Raw genomic sequence first — 15509 nt, 5'->3', positions numbered from 1 at the left:
TTATTAATCTTAGTCAGGAGCATGTGAATGCCTTCTTATCCCATTCTTCTTGGCCCTCCGAGTATATCCAAGTATATCTTCGGTGGTGGCAAAATCGGAGAAGCATGCAAGTTGGAAGTTTTCTAGTATAATACGACGCTACTTGAGCATCAAGGCAAGATTTGCGGCTTACAAAGGTCGATATCATGAAATCGTGGCGACCGTAATTTTACAGTGCCGATGCGAAGATACTGGTTACATGATTACATGAGGTTCTCCGGCCTATCTCCTATTTCAGTCCTATTTTGGAGGAGCTTATATGATTTTACTCTCCGGCACCGCGGTCCAACATAACGCTACAGCTCTCGCAAGACATAGCTACCTCGATTAAATATTGGCCTCAGGTGTATCCCCTAAGAGTTGTTCCCTAAGAGGTATTCCGAGCTTGACGGCGATCCCTACGGGAACTTACTTCCTCGCCACAATCTCGAGATCATCCATATACGCGGGCTAGTCAGCCTAGGTAGCCACCATCAAAGGGACACTTCGCCTAGTTGGCAATCACCAAGGACGAGTTTATACTCTAATTTCATGACCTGATTGTTTTTATAAGCGGCTTCCTTCGGACTGACGATCATGCTAGATGGTCGGGTTGACAGAAATATGTATCTCGGCAACTTGGACTCTTTCGGGACAAGTCTGAAGAAGGAAGACATCGATACATGAACACCAGGGCCGAAGACTCGTCGGTAAGCTTTAGGCCAATCAAGGGACTGACTTGTCGAGAAGCCGTCTAGACTGTTCCAGAACCAAGATCGCTTGGCCTTTAAAGCCTCGTGATGGCTGCTTGGGAAGTATTGTGGACCGCTACTATGCATGGAGACCGATGCCTGGCGTTGGAGATGAGAGATGCGGCCGATATCTGTCCACTGCGTATGACTTCTCGTATTCATGCGGTTGGCATCTAGACCTCATTACATGCGTGGTCGTTTTATCCCCTCTGCGTCTTATGATAGACGCATGCAAACGGTAGTTGCACGCCCTACCTCTTCTAACCAGCTCTCCGAGCAACCGAGGCTGTGTCATGTCTTAAGGGTTACGTCTCGCTATCGAAGATCCTCGGTAACAAGATATTTTCAGAAGGAAAATACTTACAGTCATTGGTACGTCAAGGCATTCGAGTATGTATGCTTTAGCCCCCAGTCGAATTATGCGCCAATTGGATCGATCGGTCTTGATTCAAGCATATGAGAATACTATCTCGTTTGGACTGCCCCTAAAATACCACTTGAATCTCGTTCCGGTATTAACCTGAAGCTTGCTTGGAGAGATTTTTAGGATCATCGAAGAAAGTATTTTCTCAACTGCTCAGCAAGGGGCGATCTTTTCTATTCCCCTTTCCCTACGTTACGTTACGTTACCTAAGTACCCCCTATCTTTTAGGTCACAAAGTAAAAGCAAGCGACTATTCGACCATTGATTCCAAATGTGTCTATTCTAGTAGCTGAGAATGGTAACTACCGAAGTCCAATGCCGGTACGAAGGGCAAGGATATCCGCACAGGATAAACCGCATCTCTGCAGGCTGTCTTGGGTGTGTGAAAAATCTCGGTGAGTTTTTTTACGCCTCTTTTCATATTGCATCCCCAGTCTTTTTACCTGCCTATCATAATGAACCGGTCAGAAGATCAGAAGATCAGAGCGCCACAGCTTGGACACGGAATACTGACTCTGCCCGTATTCATTACAAGAAAATATTCGCTTGCCTAGTTCCTCGCTTTCCCTTAACCACGGCAACTACCGTTGATACACTGCTCTGCCGTCCGCCTCGATAGGTATTCGAGATTCGGCACTCATCTCCTTGATGCCGTGCTCATTAGCTAGCTCCGACGGCGGCCAGTAGACCTGCATTGGCGGTTGGGTAAAGGGCGGTGCGCCCCATGTCGTCGAACTCCAGTTACTAGGACCTATTATACTTGCTTGGGCTCGCAGTTCTGCCGCCTCTTGCCTCCTCTTCTGCCGCCGCGACCAGAACATCCACAGTACCACCGCGCCCAGGGCTAAAACCACGAATGCAGCACCAATCCCGATACCGGCCGCGGCGCCGGCGCTAAGCTTGATGCCCCCGTTGTCATCAGGTTGCGCTTCCGCTGTCGTTGATGTCGAGGGCCAAGTTTCTGATGCGGGGGCGGGGGCCGAGTTGTCTGACAGTGATCCGGAAACTACGGTTGCTGTCTGCCCTGCCGTCGTTGTCGCGGGACTATTCTGGATCACAACGCCGTACGCCATGATGGTACCAGGAGCGAACAAACTCGTTAGCGATCCGGCTTCCTCATACCCATTCAGTGTGCCATCGATCGTCGTGAAGGCCGTCTCCGTGTTTACTCTGTATACGGACATGCAACCGAGCGTCGGTCCCCACGGGTAGCTATAGCTGCTCGACGTAGGGGCACATTCGTAATTCCCTTGCCTAGATAGGTACGTCTCATTAGATTTCTACATTCGGTATATCGCTTCCCTCGTTGTTCGGGTCCGCTCATCTCAGTATCAAGTACGGTATCCTATCCTATCCTATCCTACCAAATACTACGGATGGGTGGCTACCGTTACGGACATTTAAGAGTAAGGGAGAAAACGCGTATGCATTATTACTTACGGACAACATGTCGCCCGCGTGGCGACGATTGTATCTCCGTCGGTCGATATGGACTCGCAGGCGCGTGTATAGCCAGAAGGGCATACACCAGGGCTGTAATACTGATTTTGATAGGGAGAGTAGTCGTCAGGGAAGCATGATGATTGTCCCGGTCGGCCATGCAGCCAGTAGAAGGTTGAAGCGGTGTTGACCCAGTACAGCGCCGACGATGCGACACAGTCGGGTGGTGGCGCGAAGCTCGTTGTAAGTGGACCGAGCGACATGCTTGCGTATGGCTCTAAGCCCTCGGCCGAGTGAGTGGTCGATAGACGGATAAACGATTCGGATCCCGTGTTTACGTCCTTCTCCTATCTCTATCCCGTGTCCTTTCTTCTTCTTCTTCCAACAGACCGACTAGCAATAACAGTCTTTCACTATGCGCAATCTGCCGTGCTTGGTTGCACTCGTCTCGTCTCTTTATTATTTCCGAATTAATGAGAAAAAAGACATATCGTTTTCGTCTTTTCTATCTTTTCCACGGCGATGCTAGGTACACGCAAAGAGGAGAGAAACTAGAACCCGACCAACTAGAGAAAACGTCTCCGTCTACCTCGTCTACCTATGTACAGATTGGCAGTATGGCTAGTTTATGAAAAATTTACTGGGTGATTGACATGTTGGCACTTAGGACGCCAGAAGGATTGGAATCCCGGACTAGCCCATGATCTCATGTCGTATGGTGAGCCTTCCATCATAGGTTCTTTGTGCCGCTTCGCCTGTCGAGTATGTACCTATGTACGGATTACTGGCTTAGCAAATCAAGGGGCTCGCATGTGCCGCTGTCATTGGGAGACTCATATGTTTTTTTCCCCTGGGCCGCCACACATACATACATAGCGGCGAACCTGGTTATATTTTTGCTCCTTACCTGCAAATACATATGCATGGATAGGCAAATAGGGTAACAATAAAGCGCGTCTATGCCACCCCAGCCCTGCCACTTTTGGTAGGGATCGACGTGCCTTGGGGGCCAATTCTGATTAACAGGCGGTCACGTATCTATGTATGTACTATGTAAATGATACGGAATACGGGATACCCCGTTTAGAAGTGGGCGGCTATTAACTACCTACCTAAGGTATGTTAAAATAAGAAAATCGGAATCCTTCGTCGGCTTCTTAGCCCTACACGGACCCCAGACACGGATACATAGCGGTTAATCGACTAAAGCACCGCTCCGTAGGTCAAGCACTGCTGGATGTAGTAGCTTAAGTCCGTTGTCAGGTATTGTAGGTCCGAGGTTAAGACGTCCGGATATTATACAACTGTCTGTTTACATATGCAGGGGTAAATATCAATAGCCTTTCCGCTTTTGCGTAGTAGAGTAAGTCGTCCACTTATGTAGAAACCACACCATGTCCAAGTCTCCCGTGCCTCATCTCGTTACACGTTTTCGGTGAACCCACCTAGAGTTAATAACCTATATAAGACCTCATTCACCTGTGCTTCGCGAGGCAGGCAGTCTCATTAATTCTACCGCGAGATAAGACCTAAATGCGATCAACCTCCACTATAAGTTACACTACGAGGGGCACCATTTATGTAAAACACCAAAGTCTTTTGCACAACTCCGTCATAAATTCAATTAACTAGCTTGAATACATAGACGGATACTAGACCGATGCTATCAGGACCAAGCCATTTCTGTTAAGCTTCTAAACCGTAGGCCATCCGCTCTAATATTTATTTATCGCGGCCTCGTTCTCATCTAAGATAACTTGCCTCAGCCTTGCAACCCCTGCTTGGTTAAAAAATTGAGTATATGACACGGATCGTACACCTCCAAGAACGCTGGAACAGCAATTAGTATATCGTGCAGTCCATAATAAGATTCTGTTGTAGACTGCCGTCTCTGAATAAGGCCCCTCGTAGAGATATGCTTATTAGCCTTTAGACTGTCAATCCCAAGTTTCTTACCCTCGAGGCGTCGGCTCGAGCCTGCATCAAAAGGACTATTGGACTCTGATCATCCTAGCTCGCAGGGTATTCTCGTTTCATAAGGGTGATTATAGTCTAGTTCAGCGGCCGCCCTTCATAGCAGCTCGGCGTCTCATCTTGTCGGCCACTGCCTTCAGTGCCAACTTGACATCTTTCTGCCCGTCCCAAGACTCGATATCGTAATATACGGGGGCGAGTTCCTGCAGCCATTTAGTTAGTTATATTGCCCGGACTTCATTTAAATATACAGAATATACAGTATTGACTTACCAAGAGCCACTCCGGCTTAATTCCGGTGACGGTTCGGATATAATGTTTGGATGTCATGACAAATTCGTTGTAGAGGACCCAGTCGTATTCTGTCTGGAGCACGGTGCTCGGGTGCAGCATCACTTGTTGGCTGTTGTCTTTCAGGGTGCGGTATACCCTATCCTTCTCCTTTTTGGCCACTTGCATGAAGAAGCCAGTGACAAGTGCGCGACGAATATTAATATAGTAATTTTTATCGTTGAAGTCTGTGCTGATGAGATGCAAGCCCTGCGTTTCCATAATGCGCTTGAGTTGAGCACGGACGTTATCCGCGCTAGAAAGATGACGGAACGACAGATAATGCTTATGGCACCATGTCCTCGCATCTTCGTTGCGGTTCAAGACCCCCTTAAAAGCGTGGTACACATTTAGCATAGTTAAATGATCACCGTCGTTGTGCTTGAACAAATTCTTCATTTCATCAGCTTCTCGCCTCTTTTGAGCTGGGCGCACGAAGATCTGAGGCACCGAGAGGAGTGCAGTGATCGAGAGCATTTCATTCGAACAGTAGAATTCAGGGCTCGAAATGAGCATGACGGCCAAGCTGGGATCTAAGGGAAACTCGGATGCTAAACCGCCAAGAGCTGTCAGTTCCCCCTCGTCGTCGAGGCACCTAAGATAGTTAAGTTCCTCGAGAGCCCGCATCATGGTCTCGGGAGCAGGAGGGTCCATGAGATCGAAATGAACCAGATCTACAACACCAAGCTTCTTGAGCTCGAGCACGGTGTTCGCAAGGTTAGATCGAAGAATTTCTGGATATGTCTGCTCGATCAGCTCATCTTTGAACGCCTTTTCCGTATAGAGCCGGAAACACTTTCCAGGCTTTGTTCGACCAGCACGACCAGCTCGCTGCTGAGCAGAAGCCTTGGAAATGGGAGACACCAAAAGCGACTCCACTCGTAATCGAGGATTATAGATCTTCTGTTTACTGAAACCGGGGTCGACAACATAGACGATACCGTCGATTGTCAAACTTGTCTCAGCAATATTTGTTGATACGATGCACTTGCGACCAGGCCTACCACCTTTCTTGAGCGGAGGGGGTGCTGGGTCGAAGATTTTCTGCTGCTGGTGTGGAGGGAGGGTACCATAAAGGGGATAGACCGCCATCGGTCCGCAATCAGTTTCCCTGACAAGCTCGTCGACTTCGAGGGAGATCTTCCTGCATGTATCCTCGATCTCTTCCTCGCCAGTAAGAAAGAGGAGAATGTCCCCTTCGCCCTCACCAGCATGAATTTGAAGCACAGTACGTATCGCACCCTCCACGTAATCCTTCTCGGGCTCGGGTGTGTAGAAAATCTCGACGGGGAATGTTCGACCTGGGACAGCGAGCAAGGGCGCATCGAAGAAATATCGTTGGAACTTCTGCGCATCTAGCGTAGCAGACATGACAATAAGCTTGAGGTCGGCCCTGCGCCTGGTGATTTGCTTCAGAAGTGCCATAAGTATGTCGGTAGCGAGGGTACGCTCGTGCGCTTCGTCCAAAATAATACAGCTATATCGCGACATGTCGTGGTCGTGCATCGCCTCCCTCAACAGCATACCATCGGTCATGTACTTGAGCATCGTCTTGGAACTCGTCTTGTCTTCGAAACGGATACTATAACCGACCTCCTCTCCTAGGGTAACGTCAAGCTCGTCGGCAACACGCTGGGCAACGGACATGGCGGCGACTCGTCGGGGTTGCGTACAGGCAACTAGCTTTCGACTAAGATGTGGTAGTTCGTCATAGACGACATATTGAGGAATTTGCGTCGTTTTACCAGAACCGGTCTCACCGACGAACACCAGGATTTGCGATTTGTGATATAGATCGAGAAACTCTTGTCTACAGTAGGCGCATTAGTATATGATCGTAAAAAGGTAAATAATGTAAGGATGTAAAGGATCAGAACAAACTAATGAAAGAAAGCTTACCTTTGCTTATGAACAGGGAGGTTGCGCCTCGACTTCAATATGTTAAAATACTGCTGTGAGTGCGGTTCCCCGGTAAAAGGATTATTGTCGCTATCCTCAGCTTCGGATGCTTGTTTGGCTGTGGTCTTTCGTCGTTCGAAATGCGCCAGAGGAGAACCTTTTGGCAGTCTATCGCTAAACCCGAAGCCGTTTCCGTTGTATTTGCTATCCGAGTCACCATTACCATTACTCCAATGTGCAAGGTATTTGTTGTATTCGGCCGGTTTCGAATCGCCGCCCTCTTCCGTTTTAACGCGCTTCATAGGCGTCTCAACATCTGGACTGCTCAGGCGCTTCTTATCATTCTGCGAACCTTTGCCATTTGATTTATCAGCCATCGCTACTAGTGTTTCTGCTGATGAACCCAAGGATATGTCGTTGTATGTCCGAGAGATTGGATGCTGTCGCAATGGATGGCTGTTAGGACAAGGCTGAAGAAAAAAAAGGCAAAAAGGCAGAAAGTTAGAGGTCAATGATTTATTTTTTATTTCTTTGGTTAAAACGTTCCATGCCCCACTTCTCCATGCCTCTTGCCTGCTTGCCCCAAAATGATACCGGCTAACCGTGCATTCATTCATTTAAACAAGATTTTATACTTTATATGTGCATATATGAATGCATGGAAATAGATAATTCAAGTATGACGGTGGTATTTGAGGATAGTACTTTAAATAAATTAAGGCAATAAGTACCTAGGTACCTAGGTAACAACATGAACAATTGCAATTCATAATGTATTACACATACACTGGGTTGTACAGCCAGAAGTCATCGCAATCGAATCTCTCAAGGAAAGAGTCCTAAAGATCTCAAGAAGTGACTCGTCGCCTAGCCATAGTATACATCCGTCCAACTCCTTGGATCCCCCCGCCTAACCACATATAAATCTCCTTCGTATACACGAACGGAGGGGTACGAAATCAAAACATTCCCTTTTCATGAGCCCTATGCCCGAGAAATAAACAAGCCTATGTAGGCGCTAAGTCTAACTGTGAGACGATCATCTGCCGGAGGCTGAGCAAGATGTCGTTTAATCAACGCCAAACTCCACAGAACGGCACATGCCATCCCCGGGACCATTATTTCATGGTTTCGTTATGCTCGTGTCCTGTTCGCCACATTCCATATGCTACTTTCTCGGAACGGTAATTTCAATATTCTCATTTGCGGTATTGCAGTGCGTGCTACTGATCCGCCGGGCATCTCTGATAATGCTCTCAATCAATTCCATGGAATCATCTGGTACTTCCGGAAGGTCACTCGTGTCCACTGCTATCGAAGGTACAGGTGCCGAGGCTATGGGGGTCGTGGTATATCTTCCTGGTGATGATACTGACTCTGTTGCGCTTGGCTGTTGTATAGCTGTGGTGGTTGATAACCGTTGTATGTCTGGTCGTACGTCACGTACGGAAACTGCCCGTGACTCGTCTGGCTGAGGCTGCTGCTGTTAGGCACTGTCTGCGGGAACTTCTGCCAAAAAGGTCCGCTTACATTGCTGGGCTGGGGCCCTGGACTTTCTATGTGCCTCGGATTTCCGGATCCGTTGTACATAAACGGGCCCGGCGCATTTGGGGTAATAGTCGGGGTGGCTATGGTTGGTGTCACAGAACGAGATGGGTGTTCCGTTGGGAAATATTGAGGCTGAACCGGAACCTGTGACTTACGTAGCGTTTCCCACGGCCGAGGAGGTGGTATATAAGTCTGCCTAGGTGGTAGACTTGGTGTTCTTGCTAAAGCATTTGAGTTTGTTGACGAGGGCTGCTTCTGGCCCATAGTGGCCATATTCGATGGTGGGGGGGTATCTACCTTGGACTGTGATGAGTTGGGGCTTGGAGCTGAGATGATCATTGGCGACGGGACCGAAGTGACCTGAGAAGACAACAGTGGCGTTGATGGCGATTGCTGATTTAGCATAGCTTGGTGTGCTTGAACGGTAGTTTGCTCGTTGCGGGCCTCGAAGTTTCTCGTCTGTAACAATGCGGCATATTGGGCTCGGATTGCTGGGTGTAGTTGTGTTATAGGTCCTTCATTTAAATACGAGGAATCTACGACACGTGCCGGTGTTTGCTGGACTTCTAGCCGTCCGGTTGATGCTATGTGTGTCGTCGGCAGCGTCACTTTCTGTGTTGCAAGTGGAGTAGGAGAATCAGATGTTGGTAGACCAGCTGATGGACGAGCTGAGCCAGAATTACCCGCGTATGGCGCTGGGCTAGGAGTACCATTGTTCGGGATACCATTACTAAAAGAAATCTGGCGAGTAGGAGGTGGGCCAGGAGTACCGCTGCTGAAGCCAGATGATCGCCTTCTAATCTCAAAAAGCGCTTCAGGCGATCTCATCAGATGAGCTCGAAGGTTACCCTCGTAACCGTTGGTAAAACCACCCCAATTGGCGTAAGGTGTCCTATACTTGGTAGAATCTCTAAATGATTATTAGCACAGAACTGAATCGCGAGAAACTTGGCTGCTATACCTATTGTGATGAACCTGGAAAAAGGCATATCTCTGAACGATGCTTGGTCGCGCTTGCTTAGGGGCATTGTATTGCGGAGGAATCTTGGCTTCTCCCATAGTCCCTTGAGCGGATGCAGAAGATGGTCGAATGGCAGACGAAGTCATCGGCGTGTCGAATGAACGGTTAGATGCCAGCGATCCAGACCTAGCTCTAGCTTGGGCCTGGAATAGTTGGCCGTTTTGCGGTGACGGCGAGGGCCCAAGGCCAGGAGGTTGACTAAATCCATGGCTAAAGGGTGATTTGGAGGTAGAATCAATTCGGCCACCCCCGTACGAGAATGGCGGTGTCCTAAATCGATGATCTGAACCAAACGCCAAAGACTGACCATTGAGTGAAGACCGGCTCCGAGTGTGTCCGCCCTGCGGAGGTGTTGGTCGAGGTACGGGAGCTGGCCGCGATATAACGTGTTGGGCGGGGGGTTGTCTGCTATGTTGTGGTGTAGAAACTAGCTTTTGTGTAGTTTGCTGAGGAATAAATTGTCTGCTTTGCTGATCCGTAGAAGTTTGTTGACGAATAGATTGTTGTGGAGGGTAATGGTTGATGAACTGGGGGGTGTAGACCGGCTTCTGGATATTCTGCTGTGGTGTATACGGCCCCTTTTGTTGCATAATAGGTGGCGTAGGCGCTGGTTTTGGTATAGACTGCTGCGGAGTACGCTGTAAGGTCTGCTCAGGGGCAGGAACCAGCCTCGGCGCTGTGCCTTGTGGAGGATAGAATGGTGGCCTTGGGATGTATTGCTGTGCCGTGAAGGGAGGAGGCTTCGGAACGAACTGTTGGGTCGTAAAGGAAGAATGGACGTAGGAAGGAATAACAGGATCCCTTGGCTTGTACTGGTATGGCTTATCAGGTTTCGCTCCTGTTGTGGTCGGAGTCTGTACTGAAAACGTGGATCCATATGACTTTCGGGGTTGAGCTGTAGGTGGAGCTGGTCGAGGAACAGTTTCTAAGAAGTTACTCTTAGGGTTGTGTCTAGGCTTCTTCGGATCCTCTGTGTACTGAGCACGCGCTTCCGTCGATGTTCTACCAAGGTAATACCAGATCTGGTTATCCTTGGACAGATCCACTTTAGCTTGAAACTTGTTCGAGCAATCACACGAGTTGAATTCGGCCCAGGTGAACCCTTCGACGAACGGTGCATCTGCGCGTGGAAGCTCCTCCGTGACCCGCTTTGTGGCATTGATCTGATCCTTGGCCTTACGTGACGTTGGCATGGGAATAGCATTCGCAGACGCTTTCGGTAAATGGAAGTCGGCTGGATCTGGGAGGAGAAGCCATTTCCATTCAACTTCAACACGTTCCCTAGAAAAAGTTAGCGATAGGCTTTTGCTAATGTGGCTATATGTTTCGCACCCGTTTGGAATAATGTCGACAAGGAGCGTCTGTTCGTCAGCCCGGTTCTCAACGACAACACCTGCGAAGATATCCCCGCGGTAATACTGCAATTGGCATATGTCCCCCTTTTTGAGAGTAGTCGCTGCTTGGCGGGTCTTCTGACATTCTTCCAATCCATCACCATCCAACTTCTTATCTCTCTTAGTCCTGTGGAAACGGCAGCTGAACTCGAAAGTTTGTTCCTTGTATTCGGTTCCATCCTCGCCGAATATGGGAACGTCTGCCTCTTCTACCAGGACTCCAGCCGCTGCGGCACAAGTCGCATGGTAGGAGCGAGCGCATTTCTTCTGGGAACACTGGAAACAAGCACCCCTCTTAGAGCGGCAATACAAGCACTTTAGTTCTAGGCGAGCTTTGCTGACGTTTTCAATATTGGCGACGACTTCTTTCCCTTCAACTGTTTCAACCCAGGTTTCGGGTCCGTAGAGTGCGCAGATTCTATGGGCTCTGCGACCATCGCTTGTCGGTAAAACCTCCTGTCCTGGTATGTCGTGGGGACACAGACAACACGGCGGTTCAACGTGGTTCTTGACACGGAGTCGTATCTTCTTGGCCTTCTGCCTCTCTCCTTTATCTGCCGCTGGACGCTTACGTTTACGCCCAGGCTGCTTGAATCTCACAGCATTAGACGAAGGCGGTGTCGGTACACCATTATCGAGGTCATCATCATCTTCGTCCTCATCCTCATCCTCTTCATCCTCAGTTTCTTCATAGTCTGTCTCCTCTCCTCTCAACTTACGCTCGATCTCATACACGTCGACCCAAACGCTATCTTGCGCTTGAGCACATTCACATCTCTTGGCGATCTTTCCCATCGGCAACCAGGAATCCAAGGCAAAGTTTACAGCCTCGGCACAGTTATAGCCCAGATTATATCCCGAATGGTAGCCATACGGATAAGTGACAACGAATTCTCCAGGGTAGGAGACGCACTTATTGACTTTGATATTGTAGAAATTCGCCAAATGGTTTGGCGATATTAGAAAAGCCTTGTGTCGTAGAAATTGGTCGCAAGCCTTCGCGTCTGTTGGCCAGATGCTCTTCATCGCAGCTTCGAACCGGCGCGCATCGCCCTGAGAAATACTGTACCACTGCTTCGGAGCACCAAAGTGTAGGTAGTTAATACTGTATAGATCGACATCTTCAAGATGCCATGCGAAAGTCGCCTTCCACATACCAAGGTAAAGATATGCCGTGTTAACGCCGGGCACCTTGGTACCCAAGACGTCAAGGAGGTTCGGGAGCTTGTTGAGATTCCAAGTATCGCATTCGTCGTCAAACAGCGTTCCGGGAAGATCAGCACCGTACAGTGGCTGCGCATAAGTAAGAGTTTTCCAGTATATGCGCTCGAGCTCCTCACACCTATCGGGTGTGTAGTCGGAGATGTCCATACGGTAATCGAAGTCCTTGAAGGCTTCCTCATCGATCCTAGCTGATGCTTCTCGCCTCGAGTACTTCCTCCGAGCTGATGTAGATTGTAACTTAGGTTTGGCCTGCCTAGCGCCACCCATCCGACCAACAACCGGGGGGCCGTCGTCATCATCATCTACCTCAGCACCCGGGTCCTGCTCTACGGACTCAACAATCTCTTCGTTCGGTTTTGGCGAGACAGGTGTCATCGGTCGGTCTTCTTGGTCTACCTTATCTTTTGCTGCACCTCGCTTACCTCGACCCCTAGTCGATCGACGTCTCTTAGAATCGGTGGCACTTGAGGACGAAGCTGGTTTCGGTTTAGACGGCGCCTGTGCACGCCTCTCACCTCGTTTAGCAGGGGGCTGGTGTTCACTTTGATCGCAGAGCTGTCGCCACTGTGGAATATTGTAGGATCTCTGGTGGAGAATGTTGACCTGTCGATAGGTTCCATTGGACCCCATGATATCCTGTTTGATAGGTTCCCTAACTCTGATTTGCTTGATCATATCGTCCAGAGGAGGGCGTTTGTCTGTCCATTCCTTGGGCGGGATGATCTTGATAATGCCAGACTTCATCCCGTAACAATCGACTTTTGTCATCTAAAAGTGTACGAGTTAGCAATGTCGGGATCGGATGAGAAATAAAGGGATGGGAGTAGGGGTATAACCATACGAATTTCTTAAAATCCTTGAACTGGTGCATGTCCGGTTTGAAGACAGGAACAGTACCAGACCAATGGTCAGGAATGACCTCTCCAATATCTTCCTCTTCCTCTTGCTTAACGTTTTGATCATCATTTGCAGGTTCAGGTGGTGGAGCAGGAGAAGACGGGTTGATGTGCAAGTGCATGTCCATGTCCATGTCCATGTCCATGAACGAGGGATCGTCGAGATCACTCAATTCGGAATCGTCGCTACCGTCCAGCTTCAATGCACTGTTACTATCGGGCGGTGAGTGGAGGCCGGTGGCTTTATTATTGAGTGCATCGTTGCTAGGTTGGTCACTTGCGACCTCGATCTCAACCATCTCTTTCTCGGGCGCAGACGCCATCGCGGCGGTCGCTTCGGCGGACATGACAATTGGTGGCTACATGCGACCGATGGATTCAACGTAATGCTATTCCCATCGGTCTTTGTTGAGACGTCTTTTATTAGCTGCAATTATGATGGTTAACTCGTTTAGAGGGTTGAAGGCAGAATGGTAGGAAAAAAACAAATATAATGGTCGTCGGAATTGTAAAGCTAGGTACAGCTGACTCCTTGTTAGATGAATGGTCGAAATGAAGTCGGTAGGTATCGGTCGTAGCACTGTGGAGGTGTGGGATGCAACTGCTAAGTGGTGTATCAAAGCTTTTCCCTTCCAGCTTCCAGGCTCTAACAACCCCCGGTTAATCTTCGGTAAGTAGTCGCAATGGTACGTTGGTGGTACGTTTTGCGTTCTCAGCTGCCTTACGGGGTTGTGTTGGGGTGGATAATTTGGGGGGTGCGGAGGCCTTGGACAAGCTGGGGCGAGTAACCAAGGAAGGAACTGCCTTATCTATGTCATATTATGCCTTGCGAACAAGATGCGATGGAGAAATGAAATGAAAATAGGATATAATAGGTGAGTAATTGCTCAGACTTTGCAGAAATTGTGCAGAAATTGTTGAAGAATAAAACCCGATAGCTGCACTGACGTGCCCGATAGCTACTAGGTTAGTTAGGTTAGTTGAAGAGCTTGAAATGGATTACCTATACTGTAGTGCGGACATGTTCGTGGGCTATACAGTTCTTAAACTTAGAGACTTGCACTGTATTCATATCTGAGAAGTACCTGCATGTACCTTTGTATTTCGTATCTATCTTTCCGGTTTAACGTTATCTGATGCTGCAGCACGGGCCTATGGGCCTATGGGCATTCTTTTTCGAGGTCGGAAATCGGGATCTAAGAACTACGGCATCTATGAGGAGATCATCTTGAAGAGCCTCTTCCTTACTTGGTAAGTTACTTACCTAGTACATATTAATCTAGATCAAGCCCCGCAGCCTTTATTCTCAATGGACAGTTTCTTCCATTTTTGCACGTATTCCGCCTCTTATCCCCACAACAATTATGGAATGTTAGAAGGCGAGAAAGACGCTCGCATGGCTTATTAGTGCACGTCAGGGCTATGTCATCATTAGGTAGCCTAGAATTAAATAGGATAAACTCTCGCGATGAGGAACCAGTTGAGCGTTCTTTCCCAGATTGGGACCATTTCATCGGAAATAACTTGCAACAATTCAATATAAGGAGTTCGAGTGTTGGAGACTAGTATAAGGTAAAAGCGGAGGCTATTTATAAAGATTGATAGGGTAGATTATATTGTCTCTTGCACGATTTCAATGATGTGACTACCTCTTTTCAGTAAGATTCGATTTCCTTGCATATGTAGTTGTGAGCTTATCAGGTAACAAGAGTCGAAAATAAACGAGAAAAAAACAAAGCCCTCTATCTACTCTCGCGTGTGAGTCGAAAATTAATTGAGTAAACTTTTATTTACAGGAAATCCATTATTATACAAGTTTGTCAGTCAGTCAGTCCTAGCTCAAGTTCCGTATATCCTTTGATCATAACTTTTCCCTCAGAATTTGTTTCCCATCTCCCTTACCAAATTTTTACACCAACTCATGAGTTATATTTATATCAACTGCATTTGTTTAGCGCATTATTATTATAATCATAATAATTTTTAAAGGAATGATATATAACAATGGACATAACCCCTTAGCCCTAACGTCACCAAGTCATGCTAAATCCATGGATGATACATAAAAGTAAAGGCCCTCCTGTTTTATTTTTCATGTTTCTTTATGAAACTTCGTCATTTCACGTATGCCCCCCAAGGTTCTTCGTTGTGCAGCAAAGGCCCCTAGGTTAGCTGGTTCTCTCTTTCTAGCCTACTAGTTCAGGTCTCCAGCCATTTGCCAATACGCTTCATGGAGGAACGTGTTTTGATCTGCATCTTACCAAACTCGGTGACTCGGGTCCTGAATTGCTCGATTTTAGATTGGCTCATCTTACCAGGGGCTATAATGATGCTGTCTTTACTTTTGCACGTTCTACCATCTTTAGTTAGGCTATTTTTTTGAGGCACGCATGATTCGCGCTCTAATAGCGAACAGTTACATACGATCGTAGCCTGCCCCATGAAATGTATAGATGCTCCGTAGGAATTCCTCGTGCAGGGTAAGACTACACACACCTTTACCGCGGCCGAGATTCTATAAAAAAATAATAATAAAAAATAAAAAAAACTAAGTAATATTTCTATTAGATATTTTATTACTCATGTAGG

At 47.9% G+C, this 15509-nt stretch overlaps 3 protein-coding genes across 3 annotated transcripts; all 3 read right to left on the bottom strand.

Moving 5' to 3' along the window:
• Positions 1 to 1353: 1353 nt before the first annotated feature.
• F4817DRAFT_137949 (uncharacterized protein) lies at positions 1354 to 3119 on the bottom strand. Its single transcript, XM_049297841.1, has 2 exons — positions 2635 to 3119; positions 1354 to 2448 (listed from the first exon to the last, which is right to left on the bottom strand). The coding sequence occupies exons 1-2, from the start codon at positions 2895 to 2897 to the stop codon at positions 1776 to 1778; spliced, it is 936 nt and encodes a 311-aa protein (XP_049158189.1). The 5' UTR covers positions 2898 to 3119; the 3' UTR covers positions 1354 to 1775.
• A 1112-nt stretch (positions 3120 to 4231) lies between these two features.
• On the bottom strand, positions 4232 to 7403 carry F4817DRAFT_339993 (P-loop containing nucleoside triphosphate hydrolase protein). Its single transcript, XM_049303606.1, has 3 exons — positions 6838 to 7403; positions 4882 to 6748; positions 4232 to 4811 (listed from the first exon to the last, which is right to left on the bottom strand). Exons 1-3 carry the CDS (start codon positions 7212 to 7214, stop codon positions 4692 to 4694), a joined length of 2364 nt encoding a protein of 787 aa, XP_049158188.1. The 5' UTR covers positions 7215 to 7403; the 3' UTR covers positions 4232 to 4691.
• A 410-nt stretch (positions 7404 to 7813) lies between these two features.
• On the bottom strand, positions 7814 to 13618 carry F4817DRAFT_137982 (uncharacterized protein). The gene is made up of 4 exons (XM_049297842.1): positions 12866 to 13618; positions 10739 to 12792; positions 9347 to 10687; positions 7814 to 9295 (listed from the first exon to the last, which is right to left on the bottom strand). Exons 1-4 carry the CDS (start codon positions 13265 to 13267, stop codon positions 8173 to 8175), a joined length of 4920 nt encoding a protein of 1639 aa, XP_049158187.1. The 5' UTR covers positions 13268 to 13618; the 3' UTR covers positions 7814 to 8172.
• Between the last annotated feature and the right edge of the window lie 1891 nt (positions 13619 to 15509).

Source organism: Daldinia loculata (assembly GCF_022478755.1).
Source record: "Daldinia loculata strain CBS 113971 unplaced genomic scaffold F4817scaffold_30, whole genome shotgun sequence".
NCBI classification, from domain to species: Eukaryota; Fungi; Ascomycota; class Sordariomycetes; order Xylariales; family Hypoxylaceae; genus Daldinia; species Daldinia loculata.
This window is presented reverse-complemented; position numbering and strand designations above follow the sequence as displayed.